The sequence below is a fragment of the Fukomys damarensis genome, unplaced genomic scaffold (assembly GCF_012274545.1).
Source record: "Fukomys damarensis isolate Sample0158 unplaced genomic scaffold, DMR_v1.0_HiC HiC_scaffold_12, whole genome shotgun sequence".
NCBI lineage: Eukaryota > Metazoa > Chordata > Mammalia > Rodentia > Bathyergidae > Fukomys > Fukomys damarensis.
This window is the reverse complement of record NW_022900924.1, coordinates 39582850-39607505: the sequence shown is the minus strand read 5'-3', so window position 1 is coordinate 39607505 and position 24656 is coordinate 39582850. Positions and strand designations below refer to the sequence as shown.

The 24656-nt window shown below is 39.9% G+C and overlaps 1 protein-coding gene and 1 long non-coding RNA gene across 2 annotated transcripts in view; one reads left to right on the top strand and one right to left on the bottom strand.

Moving 5' to 3' along the window:
• The window catches only part of Mfn1 (mitofusin 1), a 43074-nt gene extending 23354 nt beyond the window's left edge, over positions 1-19720 (bottom strand). The window contains exons 1-7 of the mRNA XM_010632448.2: positions 19636-19720; positions 18529-18647; positions 15595-15730; positions 8813-8975; positions 5934-6058; positions 3233-3341; positions 1100-1207 (exon numbers count right to left, since the gene is read on the bottom strand). Coding sequence (XP_010630750.1) covers positions 1100-1207; positions 3233-3341; positions 5934-6058; positions 8813-8975; positions 15595-15730; positions 18529-18640 — 753 coding nt within the window. The 5' untranslated portion in view covers positions 18641-18647; positions 19636-19720. The remainder of the gene's footprint in view (positions 1-1099; positions 1208-3232; positions 3342-5933; positions 6059-8812; positions 8976-15594; positions 15731-18528; positions 18648-19635) is intronic.
• A 14-nt stretch (positions 19721-19734) lies between these two features.
• The window catches only part of LOC104867892, a 7039-nt gene continuing 2117 nt past the window's right edge, over positions 19735-24656 (top strand). The window contains exons 1-2 of the long non-coding RNA XR_781887.2: positions 19735-19928; positions 23673-23825. This is a non-coding gene — a long non-coding RNA (uncharacterized LOC104867892). The remainder of the gene's footprint in view (positions 19929-23672; positions 23826-24656) is intronic.

Sequence of the window (24656 nt, the reverse complement as noted above, 5' to 3'; positions counted from 1 at the left end):
ATATATTCATGTTCTACTGCTCTCTGTGTTAGTGACAACTTGTGTTCACTAATCTTTAAGAGGCTGCACTGAGTTACAGAATGTGAAACAGCATCCTCAGTTCTACCCACTGGAGCCAGCACCCCACTATTCCAGTTTTAACAGCCAAAAGTATCGTCAGACACTGCCAAGTATCTCTGTGGAGCACAATCACTTAAAACCCCATAGAGACTCACTGGTGTGTATGTGCCTATCCGACAAAAATGCTGCAAGTACACTACAATATTATTCACAATAGCTAAATACTGTATAGGAACTTAACAAATGTCTATCATTAGCAGAATGATTATAGTAGTCACATGATATAAAGCCTACAGATATAAAAACATATGCCAATAAGAACAAACTACAACTATGCCCAAGATGGATCACATGACAGACAATGTTAAGCAAAAGATGACAGCCATAAAAGCAGTTATGATTCCATCACCTAAAGCTGAACCACTGAAGAAATAATCTATGATATTAGAAGTCATGATAAGGAGTTATTCTTGCTTGGGAAGGAAGACAGAAATTGGAAGGGATCAAAGGGGGGATTCAGATTACTGGGAATCTTCTGGGTTTTTTTATCTTGATCCTGACATATGTGTATTCCATTTGTAAACTCCACTGAGCCGGACGTTTATGATTTATGTATACATTTTTCCACTATGTATATTAGACATCAACAAAAAGTTAAAAAAGAAGTTTAAAATTATGAAATGATTAAATAGCACTTTTATAAGACAATTTACCCTCAAAGTAGTTCACCACTTTGGTTACTATCACAAACCTATTTCATGCCAGGCAGATGGCATAAACCTGTTTTACCAACATTTGGGAAGCTGAGGCAGGAAGGTCACAGCTGAGTCCAGCCTGAGGTACCTAGCAAGATGCTGTCTCACAAAAAGAAAAGAATTCTACAAAAAAAAAAAATCATACTTGAGGATTTTACAATCATATTCGCTTCACAAGTAAGCTTAAGTAAGCTTCTTATGATTTTTCTCTTTTCTAAGGTATAGTTTTTCTCAGAAAATAGATATGATTATATTTCAAAATTTTAAAGAAAAGAATAACTTACATCTTCCATATATTCTGGCTCTGATGCAGAGGCATCCCAACGATTATTCAGAATGAAAATATTAGGTTTGGAAAGTCTTTCGTTCACCTTGTGAAAAAACTGCTTCTCCTGAAAAATATCAAAAACCCCAAAAGATATTCACATTTTAAAGATATTTTATATCTTTTTTTTTTTTTTTTTTTTTTTTTTTTTTTTTTTTTTTTTTGGTACCAGGAATTAAACTCCTGATCTTGTGCTTATGAGGCAGGTGCAGTAACACTGATCTAAATCTCTGGCCCCTATATCTATATTTATAATATAATTTAAAATATATCTATATTTATAATTTAAAATTTTACACTGTTTGAACAGTAGTAACATCCACTAACAAAAGTTCACAAAGCATCCTGTGAGCACTAAACTTTTCAAAGACGAGGAAACCAACATATAAGAAGACAAAAATAAAGATTATACCTTTTCCTGCCACAAATCTTTTTTGAAATCTGACTTAAATAGTATTTATCAATCTCTACCATGTATAGGGCATAAAAGGAAATACTGGATATAATAAACCATGCTCTTAAAAAGCTACCTCAAATTGTTTTTAAGAGTTAGCTAAGTAAATTAGTAATAATATATCTGTACATAATAAAGGTATCTATAAATACTATAAACATGGACAATTCAGAGAGAGAGAAACTACATCCAGTTGAAAATAGGAAAAACACCAAGAAGAAAGAAATGATAATAAAGATGAGCCTAAAGGTACTGTTTAGTAGGGGATGGTGACGGACGTCTGCACTCCCAGCACCTGTGAGTTTGAGGTCAGCCTGGGCTAATATGTTCAAATCCAGCCTGAACTACAAAGTGGGACACTGTCTCAAAAAACAACAACAACGAAAACCCAAAAGTACTATTAACAGAGTTGGTGAAAGACCTATGAAAGTTCAGATGTAGACAAATTGTAGGTAAAGACCAGCATAATCTGGTCTTTGGAAGGCTAGATATGTAGCTCAGTGGCAAAGCATTCGCCCAGCATGCACAAGGCATGGGGTTTCATTCCTAGCACACACGTACACACACATATACACACAGAAGAATATCATAAATAAAATTAGAATATATATTTTAATCACATAAATACTTTTTCATATTACCAGGTTATAAACAATTATCAATGTTATTAAAGTAGCCTGGGCTTTGTAATATAGACTGAGCCATCCAAATATTAAAAACACAATGACAGGGCCAGAGATTTTAGCTCAGTTGGTTCTGCCACTTGGTGCAAGCATAAGGTTCCAAATTCGATCCCCGGTACCTGGGGGTGGGGGGACCCACAATGACAAAGAGAGGTCCTGGTACTAAATCCTTTACATGCTTCTGATTAGTAAGAATTAAAAAAAAAAATCATACTTTTGGATATTAGATATCTAAACTATGAAAAGTTCATTTGAAATGAATTTGGCTCTAGATACTCTGGGTAAACTGTGACAGCAGCTTTGAGTGCATGCAAGTAGGCTGGACCCTAGAGTATGCATTGGTAGAGCTAGAAAAGGTTGACAAAATTGAAAATATAAAAAGTGTTACCCAGCACGTGGCAGGGTATAGGAACAGAAGTGGTTTATACTTTATTAAAGAGACTTATATAAACATTCTAAAACTTCTGGCACCTATTCCCTTCTAAGACTGGCAACTACTCAGAGCAAATATCAACATCATGTACTTTGTCACCTTACATTCATCAGGGTTCATCCAAAGCTATAGTGGCATCTCGGTTCAGGAACTTAATCCTTTCTACAAGTCTGGTTGCAAACAGGCTGAGAACCACATCAAATTTCCCCATAAGGTGAATACTGAACCTAATCATTGAATTTGATTCGGTTTGAGACCAGAATCACGGAAAGAATTAAGATAGTGAACCAAGGTGCCATTGTAAAGCCAACAAGGCCTAGATTACTGTAGGATCCCAGTGGTCACTACAAAAGACCAGAAATAGCCTTTGTGATCCTATGGAAACACAAATGCTCTCATTTGCCCATCTGCCCCTGATTTTAGAGGTTCTAAGCCATGACTGAAATTTCTCTAGTTTTCTTAACTAAGATGGACATCATTTAATTTCCTACCAGCGGAACACAGTTTATGATTAAATCCTACCGTGTTCATTAGTGTTGATTCAGAGTTTGCAACCAAAACGAAGACATCTGCATCGAGGCAAAATTTATCAATCCAGCTATCCAGCTCTGTTGTGACATCTGTGCCTGGACTAATGGAAGTGAAATAAAAATAGTATTATATGATATTTCTTAGAAAGAAAATTTAGGTTATAAATTTTTTTCCTAAATGTCTATGTATTATTTGAAGCCTGAAAAACAATTTCTACTTGTCATCTGTATAATGCCTTAAAGACTTTAGCCCAGTTATTTTTTTTTCTTTATTTTTGAGACAGGGTCTCACTATGTAGTTGACACTGACCTGGATGGAACTCACTATGTAGCCCAGGCTGGTCTTGAACTCACAGCGATCCTCCTGCCTCACCCTCTCGAGTGCTGGGATTACAGGTGTGCACCACCATGCCCAGCTAGCCCAGTGATTTTTTTTTTTTGGTTTTTTTGAGACAGGGTCTCACTATGTAGTTGAGACTGACCTGGAACTCACTATGTAGCTCAGACTGGTCTCGAACTCACAGCGATCCTCCTGCCTCAGCCTCCACAGTGCTGGGATTACAGGCGTGACCCACCACGCCCGGCACTAGCCCAGTGATTTTGAAAGCAATATTTCAATCTTTTTAATCTTCATGTCTTCAAAAGCTGAAAAATAAGTCTTAAAAACTAAAACCAACTAAGCTAAGAGTCAAAAATGAGAGTGCAAGTAGCTATGTCTTGTATAGCTCAGAGACAGAAGTGCTTTTAAGCACACATAATGAAAAATAAAGTACTCTCTGGAATCTATACCATCTATTATAAAAACTGCAGTGAAGGATTTGTCCACTATCTACCTTGACTGGTGGAGTTATGGATTTAGTCTGGCTGTAGAAACAAACAAACAAACAAAAATTAGCTACTATTAAATCTTTAGTGTATTTTATCTCTTGTCTCATCTGAATTATTCCTAATGGTTACTTGAAACACTTCTCCAATGGAAAGGAAAGCCCATCATCAAAAACAAAACATTTCCAGGGGCCAAGGGTTTGGCTCAGTGTTTCCGCCACCTGCCTCAAAAGTGCAAGGGCGAGAGTCCAATCTCCAGTACAAAAAAAAGAATCATTCCCAGAAAAGCAAGGTGGCAGTACCTATAATATCAACACTCTGGGAAGCTGCAGCAGGAATATAAAAAGTTCAATCTTGGCCTGAGCAATTTAGACTTAGCAAGATTCTATCTCAAAATAAAAAGTAAGCCAAGCATGTTGGCACATGCCTGTAATCCAAACATTCAGGAGACTGAGGCAAGAAGATCACTGCAAGTTCAAGGCTAGCCTGAACTATATAAGGAAACCCTGTCTCAAAAAAGCAAAGCAAAGCAAAACAAATAAATACAAAATGAATTTTTAAAAAAAGAAGAACATGTACAAATGGGAAAGTGAACAAGGGAAGGGGCAGGGGAAGGAAAGGAAAGGAAAAGGTAAAAAGAATGGAAGGAAAAAAATGGACAAATCTTGCATAAATGGGGAGGGGCACAAGGGTTGAAAGGGAGGAAAATGGGAAAAAAAGAATTAACAGTAGAAGGAACAAACTGCCTATGACGAGTGTGATTAATATGGATGACAAATATGTACTAATAAAAAATAAAGTTTATTCTGCCACCTGCCTTGCAAGCACAAGGTCCTGAGTTCAATCCCCAGTACCAACAAAAAAGTTTAAAAAATTAAAAATAAAAATAAATTTAAAAGGGTTGGGGATATAATTCAGTACAAAGGCACTAGTTTCAATCTCCAGTACTGTAAAAACAAAACAAGTTTCCACAGAACACTGAAATGTTAACTAAAGAAAATAAGAGCACAACCAAATTTTAGAAAACCACTTAGTAAGTTTTCAGCTAGTGATGATACTCAACTGATAAGTATAATCACTTGATTAAGCACCATACAATAGTATGATTTTAAAAACACATCACAAGGATGCAGGGGTGGGGGAGCACGCCTACAATCCCAACATCTGGGAGACTGAGGCAGCAGGATCGCTGTGAGTTCAAGACTAGCTAGAACTTCAATAGAAAGACCCTGTCTCAAAAATATATTCTGCCACCTGCCTCACAAGTGATAGGTTCCAAGTTCGATCCCCTGTACCACAAAAAAAAAAAATGTATTCTGTAAAAATATATACGTGCGTGGGTGCGTGCATATGTGTGTGCATGTGTGTGTATACATATATCAGAATCAAAACTATGCAACTATTGCAAAAGAAATCAGGCCAGGTGCAGTGATATATACCTATAATCCCAGCTACTCTGGAGGCCAAGGCAGGAGAATTGCAAATTTGAGGCCAGCCTGGACAACTTAGTAAGATCCTCTCTCAAAATAAAAAATGGCTAGGGATGCAGCTTAGTGCAAAGTACGTGGGTTCAATTCCCAGCATTACAGGAGGGGCAGAAAGAGAGAGAGAGAGGTAGGCTACATAGTGAGTTCCAGGTCAGTCTCAACTACATAGTGAGACTCTGTCTCAAAAAAAAAAAAAAAAAGAGGGAGAGAGGGAAGGAAGGAAAAAAGAGAAAACAACATTTTAGCTGTTCCTTAACAACTTTGAATGAGAACAAGTAGTTGATGTTTTCAATTTTTATGTACCATACACTAAAATAAAGAGCACAGTTCTATTAAATAAACCAATACCCAGAGAAAAACACCATTAACAAGTAATTTTACCTGTCTACTAAAACCAGGTCATCTCTCAAGAGGGCACATTTTGCCTTTGGCCAAAACACATGCACAAGACAACCAGCTTTCAAGTCTTTGTCCATATGGAGGGCATGGGCCAGCTGATTAACTGTCTAAAGCAGGGGGAAAAAAAAAGAGAGAGAGAACAAAAAAGCGTGTATTTGTAATGAAATTTCAAACCAAGATTTGGGACAACATCCATTTTTACAAAATGTGCGAAAAGGTAAAACTTTAAACAGTTTGAAATAAAACCATCTGAGCAATCCTAACAAATTATCAAGTAGGAAAAAAAAAGTTTTCTTAAAACACTTTACTCACACCATCCACAAAAATAATCAGCTTTGGAAACCAACCCTGACCAACCAATACAGCTCTAGCAATAGAACCCTATGGAACTCCTGAAGTTCATTCTGAATTTGTAAAGTATGGGTTTGAGAGCCTCTGAGGTCCCCTTGCTTATTTGTATTTTCCAAGTCTTTGGAAACAAATGTGTATTGCTTAATAAGGGGGAAACATCAGTACTAGAAGAAATGTCTTAATGAAAATAGATTTAATGAAAAAAAATAGATTCAATAAAAAACTCCATAGGAGTAAGCAGAGGAAATAGAAAAGGTCAATACATATTTGCCTTTTAATAAAAGATTTTTTTCAGCAGTAAGTTATACACAAACCTGCTTAAAATAAATTTGCCTCTTTTCTATCCATTTAAATTTCTAAAATATTTTAATTTCTCAACATGACTTCTGACACATTTATGAAATGAATGTGATTAGTACACTTCATGTATGTTTTACATATAAGAGTTTAAAATAAAATAAAATGAATCAAGAAAAGATCTGTACACATACTTCTATAATTCTTTTGTGATTTTGTATCAAATTTTAAAGGAAAACGTCTATTTCAAATGTGCTCTGGAGTCCTGATCAGAGCTGAAGTATTTCTACAGTGACAACGTTAGCTATTTGGGCAGGGAGTGTCTGCTTACTTTAGTAAACATTTTGATAGATTTGTAAACCTATACTAAAACTGTGGTGCCTCACCTATAAAATAAAGATAAAGAAAAACACCTATCTGACAAAACTGTGGTGAGTCTCTAGTCCCTTGTTTATTGAGTTATTACAAGTGTTTCCAACAGTGAGGAGGCACTATTACTGTCATGCCTCTTTCACTAAGTAGACTGTTACAAGACTCAAAGTCTATTAATATTGTAAAGCAGGCCACTTACTTGAGATAAACAAATTTAAATTTGGCAGTATGAGAGAGAGAGAAAAGAGCAGTGGAGAAAAAGAACTGGAAGGGCACAGATCAGAAAAAATGAGATGACGTTTTAAAAATATCACACAGAACTGGATGTGGTGGTGTATACCTGTGTAATCCCAGCACTCAGGAGGCTGAGGCAGGAGGATCACCATGAGTTCAAGGCCAGGCTAGGTTACATAGTGAGTTCAAGGCCAGTCTGAACTACATAGCTGATACTCTATCTCAAAAAAAACAAACAACAAAAATAAATCAAACAGTACATTTTCCTTTTGAGATTCTCTAAAGCCACTGGCAGCTTGAATTTTGATTTGGTAAAAATCTTAGTTACAAAAGAGTGATTCTTTAAACTATATGAGTTAAAAATATGAATATTTTCATAATCATCTCATCTGTTCCCATAACTAATCTCAAGGGTATGTTCAGTCCAAGGACAGACTGTGTCATCTGATGTGTGTCAAAAAAGCAAACTCACAAAACTAGACCCATGATTTCACCTACAGTGCAGCAAACTCTAAAGCTTCTTCAGTACTGAACTTCTGCGTCTATGGGAAGAGTATTAGGTATAAGAGAGGGTGATTAAGCCGGGGTTGTAACTCAGCGGTAGATTATCTGCCTAGCATGTGCAAGGCCCTAGGTTCTATCTCCAGCACCCCAGAAGGTGGGGATGGAGATGAGAAACACTGCCTTCCCAACTTCTTCCCCTCAGAGTTAACATGAAATAGCATAATTTCTTTCTAGCTTATTTCTTTTGTCAGCTGAAGAAATTTAGTGGCAGTGAATTTAGGAATTTTTCAAAGGATTGAGGTACAGCTCAGTGGTAGAGCCCTTGCCTACCATGCACAAGCCCCTTGGATGGATCTCCAACACCCGTTCACAAAAATATGGAAGGGAGGAAACTGCCATTTGCCCTTATCTGATAAATCTATGACATTTATTCATGAAGATGTTTAGTAACTTCTCAGGTAAAAGTGTCTCTAAAAACAGACATCAACAATAGATTCCAGGGTCCATTTTTAAAGCAAAGTTTGAAAAACAAAAAAAAAGAAAGAAAGACAAGCAGGTCTTGGTGGTGCATGCCTGTAATCCCAGCGTTTGGGAGGCTGAGGCAGGAATATTACCACAAATTTAAGACCAGCCTGGGCTACAAAGTGAGTGCAAGGCCACCCTGAATTGAATAGTGAGACTCTGTCTCAAAAAACAAAACAACATATTTGAAATTAAATAGGAACCCTACTTGTTAGTAATACTGTCCTTAACAGAAGGGTTAAGAGAACTGTTAATTCTACATTTATTTAAAGATTAGAATAGGGCAGTGGGTGTAGCCCAGCTGTAGCATGATTACTAGCATACGTGAAACACTGTTCAATATCCAACACTGTGAAAGATTAAGGACAAGTTTTATTCTCCCAATAATTTAGCCCTAAAGGGGGGAAAAAAGAACAGGGAGAGAAGAAAAACTCAAAATGTTTGTGATGGCTTTAGTTAGTTATGAAAAGCAATATTAACAAGTCTTCCATCTCCAGCAATGCAGACATCTTATGCAGTAGAACTTAAAACTGCAAGGACACTGTTTTAGGTACATTGTGCTGAAACAGTTAATATCATACCTTCACACTCTTTTTTTCATCCGATCCTTCTGTTATAAGATAGGCTTTATCTCCATCAGTTCCTGCGACACTCAGGAAGCAATTGGTCGTATGGCCAATCCCACTAGGAAGAACTTTATCCCATAACATTGCATTGATAACAGAGCTCTTTCCACTGCTTGTCCTGAAGAATATTCAGATTCATAAAAAAAGTAACAATAAAATATTATTCTTTTTTCTGGTTTTTTTTTTTTTTTTTTTTTTTTGTGACAGGGTCTCGCTTTGTAGTTCAGGCTGGCCTTCAGCTTATTATGTAGCCCAAACTGGCCCCAAATTCGAGGGATCCTTCTGCCTCAGCCTCCCCAAGTGCCAGGATTACAAGCATGTGTCGCTATGCCTACAAAATATTTGTTCTTTAAGTTTCAGGCTAGCTTTTTCAAAATATCAATTCATTTAAATTTCATTAACTTACATTTTTTTTATAAAAGGCTGACAATCTCACTTAAACATTAGCAATGTACATTTACAAAATTAATGTACCAAAAAACTAATTGCATCTTTTCCCATAAACCTACATTAAGTTTTCTGTCTTGCTTCTTGTAACAATTTGAAATTACAGGCAAAATTCTGATATCCCTCCGATCACAAATTCATATTCCATCTTCTTAAATCTGGGCTAGTTTTTGGCTGCTTCAACAAATACGTCAGAAGTGACACTAGGTAGGTGACTTCCAAGAGTAGACATGAAAAGACTAGAAATAACACTTCTGCCCTGTTTACTGGATCACATGCACTTGGACACTCACTGTGTAGGAAGTCAATCCAATTACCCCAAATCTGCTGTGCTATAAGGAAGCTAAGCTAAACAGAAGTCTGGCCAGGTGCTCCAGTTGGCAGATCTGGTCTTCCAGTTGTGCCAGACAGGTGAGTGAAGCTCCAGATGCCAGAGTGAAGATTTCAGATGATTCCAATCCTAGGCTCAGCTGCTGAGCCACCCTCAACCTTCATGAAGCTCCTGATGTCATGAAGCAAAGAAAAGACACCCATCCCCTCTGTACTCTGTCTGAAGTCTTGACTGACAATTAGTAAGCATGATACAGAAGTAACTTGCTAAATTTTACATAATTTGTTACCCAGTCATAGAATCAGAACATTTTTGAGGACACTAAACCCCAAGAATACCTTATATACACCTTATATCCTCTTCAGGAGCTTGCTTTCAATCAACCCAAACCAAAGAAGCTATTTAGAGTCTTTGGCTTCACTGCAAAACTAGCATCCTTATCTTCATGCTTCACTTCTTTCTAAGAGTCATACTTTCACTTATGCTCTGGATATCATGTCCAACCTCCTCCCCAGGGAACCATCTCACCTTAATTATCTCAACAGTGATATAGTCCAGGTGACCTCAAACTCATGGCAATCCTCAGACATCAAGCCATTCTACAGCTCCAACCGTCGGTCCCTGAATTCGATTAATTTCTGACACCAACTACCTGAAGACAGTGCCAGAAATGACAGAACATACTGGGAAACTGGAAGAAAATGTCCCAAATGGCAAGGGAACAAGGGAGGAGGGAGGGAGAAAGGTAGAAGGGACAAGAAAAAAGTGAAAAGAAAAAGAAAACATGGAAACAAAGCTTTTGTACATAGGGGGAGGGGGCTTAAAGGAGGGAGGAGGAGAAAAAAGAGGCGGGATGTACCATGTACAGGCGCAAACTCCCTATGATGAGTGTTACCATTATGTATGCCTAAAATGGACTAATAAATGTTTTGCTGTTAAAAAACAAAAACAAAAAAACTACAGAACAAGGACTTAGTTGCCCAAAACTGTCCCCCACTTTGGAGGCCAACTGAAAGTGTCACATTATGACCTGTGCTTCTGACTGACCAACCAAGTGTAAATCAGGGAGTCCACTATTTACTAGGCCAACTCACAGAACTGAAGGCAACACCTGTGTTTACTGGTTTATTAAAAGGTTATTACCAGGGTACAGATAAAGCCAGGTGAATGTCGGGAACCATTCTACATAAGTTTACAGGAAAAATCATTTCATAATTAAAGTACAACTATAGCTGTCTAAGGCCCAATGTCACCTTGCCCATGAGCCGGCTATGACAAGCAGAAACATAACTGTTTTGCCTCAGGTCACAAGTTGAAGACTCAATGGTACCATGATACTGTGATGCTCAAGGGCAAGAGTACATCAGCTGAAGACAGCAGGTTCTTCTAGAACTGAGTAATAATAAAAGAAAGTTTCAGCTGGGGGAAGAACAACTTCTTTATTAGCCAGCTACCTTGTCCCAACCTATTGTAAGAATGCTTTCCTTACTGCCCTCATCAACCTAAGATCCTCATCAACACAGGATCTCCTTCCCTTATCTTTGCCCATTCTTAGGCACTGCCCTCCCGGCTCCCATGCACTTTGAAATTTCTCAAGTCGCCATTGTCCCTCTTTCTCTCAGTGTCCCTTTCTAGGAAGTTGGAGGATTGATCACTCTCCCGTAGGAGAAGAGATGGGCTGTGTGTGTCAAGTATCAGTGCCCTCTCTGAATATGCTACCCCTGCAGCGCTTACATGTGCTCTACAACCTAGAAACCCATCAACCTTGTTGCTCAAGAGACTCTATAAAGCTTAATCCTGGAGCCAAGCATGGTGGCACAAGCCTGTAATCCCACCACTTGGAAGACTGAGGCAGGAGAATTTCAGAGTTCAGCCTGGGCTACATAGTGAGTTCAAGGCCAGCATGAGCTACATAAGGAGACCCTGTCTTGAAAAAAACAAAAAAATAAAATAAAGCTTAATACTGAGCTGGGTGGGATGCACATGGCTGTAGTTCCACAGCTCAGAGGGCTGAGGCCACAAATTGAGGCTAGTCGGGGCTATGTAATGAGTTCAAACCCAGCCTGAACTACACACAAGACCCTATCTCAAAAAAAAGTTAAGTGAATAAAAGAAAACTTGATCCCAACTATCTCCTACCCCACTCAACTCCTGCCCCCTCTTCCTGGAGACTGGTATATGGGGCTGAAAACTCAATAATCCTCTGATCGGTCTTTCTGCTGACTGGCCCCCTCCTTGAACTACCTAAGGTTCCCACCCTAGGTCACCTCAGGAGCAGAAACTCAGGTTTAATAAAAAGGGATACATAAGAGCCAGGAATGGTGATGCGTGCCTGTAATTCCAGAACTCAGGAGGCTGAGGCAGGAGGATCGCTGTGAGTTTGAGATCAGCGTGGGCTACATAATGAGTTCCAGGTCTCAATTACATAGTGAGACCTTGTCTCAAAAAACAACAACAAAAAAAGGGACAGATAATAACAAAAGCTAAGGAGGCAGAAGGGGTTAGAGGCCAACCTGGGTTATATAGTGAGTTCAAGGTCAGCCTGAAGTACATAGTGAGACCCTGATTCAAAACAGTAACTAAATAAATAATCTAAATAACAAAAGCTATTCCTATCACTCAAGAAATTCCAAAGGTTTGAGGAACTCTGTACAAAGAAAAGGAAAGACCAAATATATTCCAGTCTTTCCTATTTTTCTTTTAGGTGTCTGGTATCACTATTCCATGAATGGTACCTCTTCCTCTCCCCAATCCTGCCATTTTCTTTTCTTTTAAATTACATGCTCTACCCTTCATCTCATCAATTCCTGTGGTCTCAATCAACTTAAACTAGTGAGTCTTAAATTTCCTAAAATTCTCCACAGTTCCAATCCCAAATATACAACTACCTCTGGATAACTTCATTTGAATGCCTACGAGGTACCACAGATGAAAATTATTCAAAACCAAATTACTCTATCTTCTTTCCACAAACCCATCTCAATGAAGGGCACTCAGCCAACCAAGTAATTTTTTACTTTCTTATTTTCCTGAAGTAATTAATCACCATATAGCCCAATGTACCTTTTATCTCTCTCCCTTCAAGACTGATCAAAGGCTCTCCAATCTCACAAGCTAGGCTCTTAAAATGTCTTGCCTACATTACTGCAACTGCCTTCTACCTCCTATTTGCCCTTCAATCTATCCTTCACACTGTATCCAAGGTTATAATACCAAGGGCTGGGGATTTAGCTCAGTGGTTCTGCCGCCTGTCTTGCAAGCGCAAGGACCTGAGTTCAATCCCCGGTACCAAAAAAATAAAATAAATTATAATACCAAATCCTTAAAAAAAAAGCCAAATCATCCTGTTGATATTATATAAAAAATGCAGATTCCTTGCCATGACATAAAAGGTCCTTAACAATCTTGTCTTTGTGATACAAAAAAAATATACTTACTAACCTATTATATACCAAATGTGTCCAGTTCATGGTCTCACATCATTAAGGAATGAAGTCATAAACCAAAGAAGGAAGCTAGGGGAGTTTTATCAGAAACAAGGAGAAAAGGAATAGCTCTTGGATCTCCAGGAGGGGTTAAGGGGCTGACCAAGACTCTGTCAGAGGTAATTTATACAGCAAAATCACAACATGGGTCAAACTACAATCAACCTATAGGATTACTATATAGTCGCCCAGCTAATATTGAGTCAATAGGGAAGCAGGTCACATAGCAAGAGTATAGGAAAAGAACGAAGACATTTTTGGAATGCGGAGTATGCATCCAGATGTTCCAGTCTTCCAGCTATGTGTCTGATGCCTATCTGGGCAGCACAGATTGGGTGGTGCTAATTACAGTATAATCTCAAATTGCTGCTTATCTCTAGGGAGGAGTGTAGGTTTGATTATTGCTTGTTCATCCTGGGACCTGGCCCTCTTCAGATTCACCTCCAACCACAATTCCGATGTCTTTACTCTTTGTGTGACTTCTCCAAAAGCCCATCCCTCTCCTCTCTCACTGCATATTAACTGTGATACAATTTACATGTCTATAATGCCCGCTAACTTCTCTATACTCTTAGCAATATTCCCTAATATTTTAAATTCAACAACCTATCCACATCATGGTCTCCCTCTCTTCTTCCCCTTCCATTTATAGATCTTTTCAAGGAATGAGCTTTTGGACCATTGCAACATCCAAAGCTAAATATAAATGCTCTTCAATTTATGATGGGCTTACATTCTGATAAGCCCACAGTAAGCTGAAAATACCATGTTATGAAAGTGCATTTACTGCATCTAACCTACCCAACATCATAGTTGAGCAATACAGTAAGTGTACTATAGAGCAGTGATGGCGAACCTTTTAGAGCATTCAATGATACAAACAGCCAGCTGTGGCGCATGTACCACAGGTTCACCACCACTGCTATAGAGTATTGGCTGTGATCACATGGCTCAGTGGAAACTGCTAGTCGAAGACCAAACTTCAAAACACGGTTGCAGCTGAGTGTGTATTACTACAAAAAACTTCAAATTGAGCCATCATAAATTAGGGGACAATCGGCTGTGGTGGTTTACCACTGAAGAGGCTGAGCAGGACAGGACTGCCGTGAGTTCAAAGCCAGCTTGGGCTGATTTCAAGGCTACCTTGGACTATACAACAAGACCTTGTCCCAAAAACAATGAAGAGAGAGTATGAATAGTTAAGAAGGACCCCTTTACAATGGTCAGGGAAGGCTAATAAGGTACTAACATTTAGAATGAGATCCAAAGAATGAGACAGAAAATTTCAAGTGCCAAAAGAAAGCCCTAAAATGGGAAGTAGCTTAGGTTTAGTAAATAAATGCTTCTGGCTGTGAGTGGTGGTGCACACTTGTAATCCCAGTACTCTGGGAGGCTGAGGCAGGAGGATCACAAGGTCAAGCCCAGAAAGACCCTATCTCAAAATAAAAAATAATAAGAAGGGGACCGGGGATCTAGCTCAGTGGTTCTGCCACCTACCTTGAGAGCACAAGGTCCTGAGTTCGATACCCGGTACCAAAAAATAATAATGATGATGATGATGATGATGATGATGATGATAAGAAAGTCTGGGGCTGGGGATATAGCTCCATATGAGTAGCCTGGATTCAATCTCCAGTACAGCAGGGAAATAATAACATTTTTATTGATGTAAAGCATATCTGAGAGACCAAATATGGGGCTAATCCCAGTGAGATAAGAGATGAGAGTGTGGCAAGGCTGGTTGGAAAAAAGTAGCTGTTCACGTCTTTTCCTCCTTTTACTCGAGCCAAACTCATTCAGCAGAGCCTCTTTCTTTTCCTATCTTTAATAAAACTTTGCTACCACTTGTGCTTGTCTTGACCAGTTCTTTGCTGAAGACAGAACAAACCTAAAGACCACCCCCAGAAGGAGACGACAGCACTCCTAAACCTGGTAACAGTAGTGTCTAAGAGTGCAGAGTACACAGTAGTAAACAGATGATTTTTATCTTTGTGGTGCTGGATCAGTCAAGCAAGTGCTATCACTGAACTACATCACCACCTCAATAACTGACTGTTAAATGGATGTTTTAAACTGTGACAAGAGACCATACTATTACTCTAGACAGTTACACGGTGCTTCCTACGCTCCCTCTAGAAATTGGAGCTCAAAATCCTTTGGGAACGCATACTTGATAATCAATTTAAATTTATAGTAAGTAACAAATTATGCTCATTATTGATCTATACTTCCATTCATATAACTGGTCAAGAGCCTAAAAGGTAGAAACATTTCTGATATTAAAGTTTCATTTTATAGCAGAAGCTAAGATGAATAAATTCTCTTACATGCTAAGAGCTTTAACATTCATCACAAGTATAAACAAACAGTTGTGGGAGGAATATAATTTGCTGAAACATCAGAAAAAGTTGACAATGTTACCAAAAAATGCTGTTTTCTGGAAACTAACCTTGGAAGAAATAATGAAGGATTACCTGCCAAAAAATGCAACTTTCATGTGTCTCCGAGATAGCACCTCACCAATAACAGAAAGCTTGTTTTTATACCCCTGTATTTCCAGCAGATCATCTTCAGTGGTTATTCTATCAAGTTCTGGATTCCTATATGTTGCTGCAAAATTGAAATGGTATTAGAAAAAGTAACACAAATAGTGTATTACACAATGAAATACCTACGATTGTATATATTTTATCTTTGTTGTATAATGTGCCATATGAAATCTAAAAATACTTGCAGTCTAGGTATTTGGGAATGGGGGTACATGCCTCACTGCAATGGATCTTAAAAACCCTGTCCAGAAAAATTAGTAACACATTACCTATAAAGGCTGGGTTTGAAAAGTAGAAAAACCTTTTAGTTTTGTTTTCTTTCAGCACTAACAATTCCATTCTTGTTTTTTTTGGTACTGAAGATTGAACTGAGGACCTCACGCTTGCCAGGCAGGCGCTCTGCCACCTGAGATAAATCCCCAGCTGACACTTACATTCTTATCACCTCTTTTGTAAGTAAAGACACAGATTCATTTGGCTATGTTTTAGCAGGCACAGTGCCACTGAGCTAAATCCCCGGACCTCATTTGGCTATTTAAATGTCTTAATTACAGACAGTGCCTTTTAAAACATTACCCAGGGGCCGGGGATTTAGCTCAGTGGCACCGAACCTGCCTCGCAAGCACAAGGTCCTGAATTTGATCTTTGATAAGGGGAAAAAAAGAAGAAGAAAAAAAGAAACTTACCCACTGTTCATATATTTAAACTTAAGAGAAAGAATGGTTACACTCACTTTGGTTTCATTTTATTCTTGCTCTTCCATATTTCTGATTTAATTTGCTTTATCTTTTTATGGGGGTGAGGGAGGACAGTTACTGAAGTTTGAACCTAGGGCCTTTACACATTCCCAGCCCCTTTTATTTTTTGAGACAGGAACTCACTATTTTGCTGAGTTGCCCAGGCTGGACTTTAATTTGTGATCCTCCTGCCCTCAGCCTTCCAGAATTCTAGAATTACAGGCCTGTGCTATGTGCTACCCCACCCAATTTGATTTGTCACTCACTTTTTTAAAGTTTTTTTTGAAGTTGTCTCTTTTTGGAAAATTTTTTTCTAAGGTTCTAGAATAAATAAAATTGAATTTTGATTCTCAAACTGTCTTTTCACTCATTCCTAGCCTATCCTCAATCTGTAACAGGCTCCACATGCAGAAAAATGTAACATGTAACTTAATTTTCACTTATCAACTTTTCTAGAAAAAAATTCTTCTCAAAAGTCATTGTGTCAGATGTAATGGCACACACCTGTAATCCCAGCACTCCAGAGGCTGAAGCAAGAGGAACCACATGTTCCAGGCCCGCCTGGGCTACATAGTATTTAAGGCTGATCTAAACTACATTGCAAGATCCTGGCTCAAAAAAAGACAGAAAAAATAGGCTAGGCTTTCTCATAATAACCCACCCTGCTTTCTGCAGGGCATACTTTTATCTTGCTTTTTCCTCTTTTACTTAGCCCAAGCTTGCTCTGCAGAGCTAGTTTCTTTCTCCCTCTTCACTTTTACTTTCATCAAATAAACTTTGCCACTGTTTTTCTTGTTTCATTCAATTCTTTGTTCAAGATGAGAGCCTGGAATCTAACTTTAGAAGGAGGAGAGAGCAACCCAGAACCCAGTAACATTTAACTGGCAAGCGACTTTTAGAAGGAGCTACATAACATTTTACCATAGCCAGGAGATGCCAGGAGATAATAGTATGGAGAGAAAGGACTACAGAGTCACTTTCATTATCACAGTAAATAAAATGTTTAAGAAAATGGAAAAAAAAAAAGTCACCGTACCACATCAATTTCTTGCCAAATTAGAAAAACAAAGATACTATGCCAAGTTGGACACGGTGGTGCATGCTTGTAATCCTAGCACTCTGGAAGGCTGAGACAGGAGGGTTGTGACTTTAAGTCTAGCCTAAGCAACCTAGGAAGACAGGGACTCAGTATGAAAAGGGAGTGGGGATGTAGCTCTGAGCAAAGGCCCCAGTACTGTGTGCGGCCCCAAGCACGTGCACGCACATACACAAAAAAACAAATTATATACCAGTAATCTTTTAAAATCTCATTCAACAAAACCTGAAATGTGTTGAATTGGGTACTAAAAATACAGAAAGCGTTGCAACCCTGAGACGCTCAAAACCTGGTAAGGGAAGGTCAGAGAATTAAGGAAAGAAAAGTTTGACTCTATGAATTTACCGGAATCTCAGAAGAAATGTCAACAGTTATCTCCAAATTAATATATACTGATAATATATTCTTCATCATCTTTATTTGAACTAGTTTACACAATTTTTCTTTCCAATTTTTTTTCCCAAGACAGGGTCTCACTGGTTTGGCATCGTTCTGAGTGTGGATAATGGGAAGGCCCACTCTGGGTGTGAGTGCTGCCCACCCTGAGGGTGTGTAGCCTGGATAGAACGTAAGGGACAGAAGAAGGGCTACTGTGGCCAACTGCGGCTTCCTTACTTCTCTGCTTTGCTGCCTTTTGGCTGCCATGCTATGAACTGTTTCCTCTGCAAAGGCCTTCTGCCATGCCACCCTGCCTTGGAGCCAGCCAACTATGGACTCAAGAGATCTCTACAAACTGAGCTACTATAAACCTTTCCTTCTTTAATTCTGGGTGTCCCGTATTTTGTCTCAGCAATGAGAAAAGTTAACTGAAACAGCCATTAATATAGTAAAGTGCTTGGAAGTACTTATTTCTTAATCATTGTACCATGTAATCCTCCTCCAGAGGGCAAAAAATGGGCTTTACTCATTATGGAATCTTTTACAGTACACAGAACAATGTGCTATGAGTTCAATACCTAATGCAGATAAAACCCACTTTTATACACTTTCAACAATAATCATTTTGAGAATTCAAAAGGCACAAACCTTCAACAAAATGTGATCCTTCAGTAACAAAATCTAGTAACTGGCCAAAGATTGTAGTAATTGCCTTCTTAGCCAGTACAAAGTGCTTCAGGGGAGAAGTAGTTTCTGCCATTATCCCTCTGGGAAAGAAAACAAAAGTTAGAAAAGCAGTAATTAGCCTAAAGGTGGTGCACAGCAGATCCTGAGGCAGGACTGCTGCTTAAACCTAGGAGTTCAAGCTCAGCCTGAGTAATTTAGCAAGGCTAGTTCCACACACAAATTTTTCAAAGGGCTGGAAATGCAGCTCAATCATAGCGCACTTGGGTAGTATGCATTCACTCCCCAGTACCCCCTCCCACCAAAAAGAAGAGTAAGAAAAGTACTAATTAAACTGAATGACAAAGACAGTTAAGAGAACTCGTCACTCCTTAACTCCCCACTGCGATAAAAATAAACTACTAAAATATTTTTAGGCAATGGTTTTTCCAGGAAAGTGTTTTCGTCAGAAACTAAGGCCTACTTTCAAGTGGTATCTCACTAATAGGCGAAATCTATTTACCAAAATCTTTATTTCTCTTTGGTGAAGATGAAACTAATTATGGCTACACTCCAACTGCAAGTGACTCTTAAGTGCATCAAGGAAACAGGATTAGGGAGAGGAAGCCAAGTTCACAACAATATCCAAGTTATGAAGTTTCCCAACCTGGAGCTCTAGAAAAGTGGAGGTGGATACTTACAGGGAGGAAATAAAATTCCAAAATCACAATGCAGTATTGTCGCTTGGAAAGAAGTAGCTTTCATCACAAGAAATGAGGCAAGCCTCAGGGCCAAAGTTCGCAAAACTTCAAGGAATGAAGTTTAAAACGAACTATTTTTTCCTCTCTGGAGGCCAAAGCCAATCACCCCCCGTCTAATTCCGGTGCGCGCGTGGAATGGAGCACAGTGGCCGGGAGAGGACCCACTCAGAGGGTGACAAGCGACGGCGGAGGCGCTGCCTGTGGAAGCGGGCGCGGGCTAGCCCCTCGTCACTGAGCGTCCGGCGCACAACTCTCCGCCCTCCGTCCCGGTCGCTCGAAGGTCACCCCGAGAGTCGCAAATCGGCCAGCGGCCGAGGCAGCGAGCACTCACACTTTTCCAACTCGGACTTGTCACCCAGCAACCGAAACTCAGCCACAGGAGCCAACTGGCCTCATCGTCCCGAGAGAGGCAGGACTAGGAGACCTCGTCACTGAGCGTCCGGCGCACAACTCTCCGCCCTCCGTCCCGGTCGCTCGAAGGTCACCCCGAGAGTCGCAAATCGGCCAGCGGCCGAGGCAGCGAGCACTCACACTTTTCCAACTCGGACTTGTCACCCAGCAACCGAAACTCAGCCACAGGAGCCAACTGGCCTCATCGTCCCGAGAGAGGCAGGACTAGGAGAGGTAGGAGGAGGGGCAACAGGCGGTAACTTCCGGTCTCTGGCCCTCTCTTATTCTATTCAGCTCCTCTGCCGGAAACGCGTGATCCCGGGCGCCATTTTTTTTAAGGGCAAAGGCAAGCCTTGTTACGGGCAAGGCTGCTAGTGAGAGTGGGGTTTCTTCCAAATCCCTGCACTGCCTGTGTATGTCTTAGGGAGAACTAAAAGGATGTGGGGTAAAGTGAGATTGGGGCTGCCTGGTGTGGTAGCTCAGGTCTGCAATCCCAGTATTTGGGAAACAGACCTGAAGATATGGCAGCCTGGACTCCACAATGAGTTCAACGTTAGCGAGACACTATCAAAAATAAATAAGTTTGATGCCGTAAAACCAGAAAGATTTTATGTTTGCTAGGCCAACAACAGAAGGAAAAGGTTTTCACTGCTCCCCTACTCTTCTCTTGTGTGATTGGTTTCCTGGACCTTGAAGTGTAGGAATGAGGCAGGGAGAGGTGTATGCTCTTACTTACAATTGAGACGGAAATTTGACATGACCTTCCTTAGTGCTTCTGAAACTTTTAGAATACCCAAGGAATCCCATTAAACTCGAGATGTAGATTCACTGAGTCAAGCATGCAACCTGAGAGTGCATTTCTTACATCCCTACGGAGCTGCTGGTGGATTGTACATAACTAAATCCAGGGTGTTTCTTTCCAGAGCTGGCAAGTGAGATGTTTTTGCAAATAAAACAATTTCATCTTTGCCACACCAGGCAGCCAGAATCTCATTTTACTTCACATCCTTTTAGTTCTCCCTCACTAAGCCAGTGATTGTTCATATTCAGGCAATGCAGATACTTTATAAAATTGGAATCCTGGGCTGGGGATTTAGCTCAGTGATTCTGCTGCTTGCCTCACAAGCACAAGTACCTGAGTTCAATCCCCAGTACCAAAAAACTAAAAAATAAAATTGGAATCCTGATAATACCTAGGTTATGGGTTGTGAAAATTAAACGAATGGGTAACATGTAAAAAGCTAAAAATGAAGCTGGTCACATAATAAGAACTGGGTAAATCAGTAAACACTACTCATCTGCCAGGGCACATGAATATCAACAAGGAAATAAGAATAAATTAATTTCTCACAGTGCTTAGTACTGAGAAGGAAAAAGATCCCAAGGCGATGGTATAGACTTTCTGAAGAAAAATGAGAGAGGCAGAGCCACTTAGGTTTGTCTGCTTGTAACAAGAATTAGTGAGGCAGAAATTGAAATTCCAGAGATCTTGCCAGGTGTGGTGGTACATGCCTGTGATCCCAGCTCTTGGGCTCCTTAGTAAGTTCCAGCCCAGCCTGGATTACATAGCAATACCCTAGCTTCAAAACAAAACGAAACAAGATTCCAGAGATCTTACAAAAACATTTGCCAGGTATCCTTTAGCTATATGGGACCTCCACAAAACGTGATCAGGCAAGCCACTGGCTCAGAAGTACATGAGCCTTACCTGGACACTAGATGAACACTGCATAGATTAAACAAACAAACAAAAAAAGCAAAAAACAAAAAAAAAAAAAAAAGGAAAGAGAGGGGCAGAGGAAGAAAAAAAGGAAAACACAGAGAGAGTCTTCTATAGGGTAGAGATAATGTTGCTTGCACAATGGCTGAAACCTGCTTCTAAATCCCTCAAAAATCCCTAGGTAGGGTTGGGGATGTAGCTTAGTGCATCTTAGGTATGAGGCCTGCCTGACAAATGTTCCATAACCGGTACAAAGAAAAAAAAAAACAAGCAAGCAAACAAATAAAAATCTTAGTTATACCTGTGTGATGGCTCATGCCTGCAATCCCAGCACTCAGAAGGTGAGACAGTCAGGCCATCCTGTGCTACATTCTAAATTCAACACCCACCTGAACTACATAAGGAGACCCTGTCTCAAAAACAAACAAACCCCAGATAAAGAGCGTTCATGGGTGTCCTAACTCAGAACTCCCTTCCTGCCCAGCAGGATCGTTACTTACTTTGCTTAATACCTTTTACTTTCTTGCCTTTATAACTTTTTTGGGGGGTGGGGGAGGTTGCGACAGGGTCTCACTATGTAGTTGAGACAGACCTGGAACTCACTGTGAAGCCCAGGCTGGTCTCTGAACTCACAGCGATCCTCCTGCTTCAGCTTCCCGAGTGCTAGGATTACAGGCGTGCGCCACCATGCCCAGCTTGCCTTTATAACTTTTAAATAATTTTTGTTTTGGTCTTTTGAGAGAGGGTCTCACTGTGTAGTTGAAACTGACCTGGAACTCACTATGTAGACCAGGCTGGAACTCACAGTAATCCTCCTGCCTCAGCCTCCCGAGTGCTGGGATTATAGGCGTGCACCACCACACCTGGCACTTCTAAATAAATTTGCCTGAATTCTACTTCCTCCATCCTGTCTCATTCTTTGTCATCATGGGACACAACCCCAGGGTTCTGGTAACATATTTGGGACTTGTCCCCAGATTCCAAGAAGAAATAAGTAAGGTATACATTTTTCCCAGGTTTGCTTTCACTTTATGCCTCTGCTTAGAACAATATCAGGACCCCATTGGCAAGTTAAAGGTAATTAGCACAGTCTCCCATCTCAAAGTCTTGGGGGACAGATTTCACTGATGTGAGCTGAGCTGATCCCCCTCTATCACGAGTGGAGGTAATGTTAGTCCAGTCTTCACGCAGTTTCCATTTCTGATTTGCTTTTTTCCACTAGCAAAGGAGTGATCTCTAATTTTGGAGCTCTTGGCTCTCTGTTGCCAAGACATATTAGACATTCTGCTCCTTCAACTCACTGCAAGTGCTAGAGAAAATGAATTGCCTTTCTCTGTCATGATTCCCTTTCTTGGCAAGCTGAGCCAGAAGGAAAGAGAGACCTTATATATCTTGTTGTCTTGTCTTAATTGTCTGGTTATAAATTTGCAGACATGGATCAGGTAATTAAAATAAATTCAAAGACTGTCATGGAAGGATAGCTCAGTCATGGGTATAGAGCATTGTACTCTCTGCAAGACAACTCTCACGCATCTGCCAGGATTATGGTTTATGTTTGTGCAACCAAAGTATAAAATGTCCTTGTCACATAATCTTTTCCTGCACCCTAAATGTTGTGCCCTTGTGGCTTCCAAGTACTGGAGATCTTGCCTGTTACTCTTTGTCTCCCTGTTAACCCATTTTCTTCCTGTCACTCAAATTCTTCTTCTACCACTCCCAGGTTGCTCACCCCCCCTCGCCTGAATGTAGGAAAACTATACATTTATTTGTTTATTTATCCATGTAGGATCTCACTGTGTAGTTCATGTTGGCCTTGAACTTACTATGTTGTCCAGGCTGACCTTGAACTTGTGGTGATCCTCCTGCCTCAGTCTCCGAAGTGCTGCGGTTACAGGGCGTGTGTCACCATGCCCAGCCAAACTGGTGCTTTTAGACAAAAGTTATAACTTCTATTTCTTAGGCTGATGGGGGGAAAAAACTCTTAAATGGTACACAGCCTGCACTGAGTCCAAATGGATAACAGAGTTGGAGTTAACTCCTCTACAGATCCAGAGAAGGAAACAGCCTTCCTACAAACCTTTGAGGAGTTGACAAGAGCCAATTGAGACAAATTGGCTGATTGATAAATTTCCTTTTGGATTCCAATTTGAGTTGGTATTTTTTTATTTAAAGGATATGCTTGAAACATGTCTTGTGCATTGATACAGTTCTTAAACCACAATCCAAGGTTAACTTGCTCTTCTATTGCTTTCTGATAGGGCTAAGATAAGGATGCTACTCAAGGCCACTTAGGGGTCTGTAGTCCTGCAGTCATAACTGGAATGTAAACATCTATAACCTCACTCTGACACCAAAAAAAAGCTTACTGGGGAAAATCCAAGAAGATATTAGGCTGTTACAGAAATACACCAGTAAGTAGGATATAAAAAGATATATGAAGAAGGTTATAGGTATAAAGATATGTTTGTGGTATCAGTAATTTTATATGATAAGGTTTTTGCCCTACCAAAATAGAAAAAAAGATAATGGCAAAACTGGAAAGTCCACGTATGTTGAGAAAGGGTTATAGAAGATAAACTTTATGAAAAGAAATATAAGCGTGGCTATTTTAAGTTTTCACTCTTGTTGGTTTGTTTAAACCTAGGCTGTTCCTTCTAAACCTCCTTGTTGCTCAAAGGTGTTTCGAGGGCCAGAGTACCGACTCCTAAATCATCAATCACTTTTTCCCATGTCTTAAGGCCTCTCTCTGGTCTAACTGTAAGCAGTTACTGTCTCCTGTGCCGGGGATGCAAAGATGAGAGACAGTGCAGCTGAACAGGATTTTCTGTCTTCTCAGATGGGAATAATGTAAGGGGCACATGCTGGTAACAGCTTAGTAGATGATCACCTGGGTCTAGTTGATAAGAGTTGCTTTGGGTTTAGGTTTGATGGCAAGTATGGCTCAAAAAGAATGTTTAAAAGACTTTCCCCAACTCTGTGCCCTGTACCACTTCAGCCTAGATTGCCTTTCAGTGCATAACAGAGTGTTTAACAGTCAATCTTGTTTCACTTACAGAGGTACTTCAGTTCTTTTGGTTGAAGAAAGTCCAATTTCTGCCGGGCATGGTGGCTCATGCCTGTAATCCCAGCACTCGGGAGGCTGAGGCAGGAGGATCACTGTGAGTACGAGATCAGCCTGGGCTACACAGTGAGTTCCAGGTCAGTCTCAACTATACAGTGAGACCCCGTCTCAAAAAAAAAAA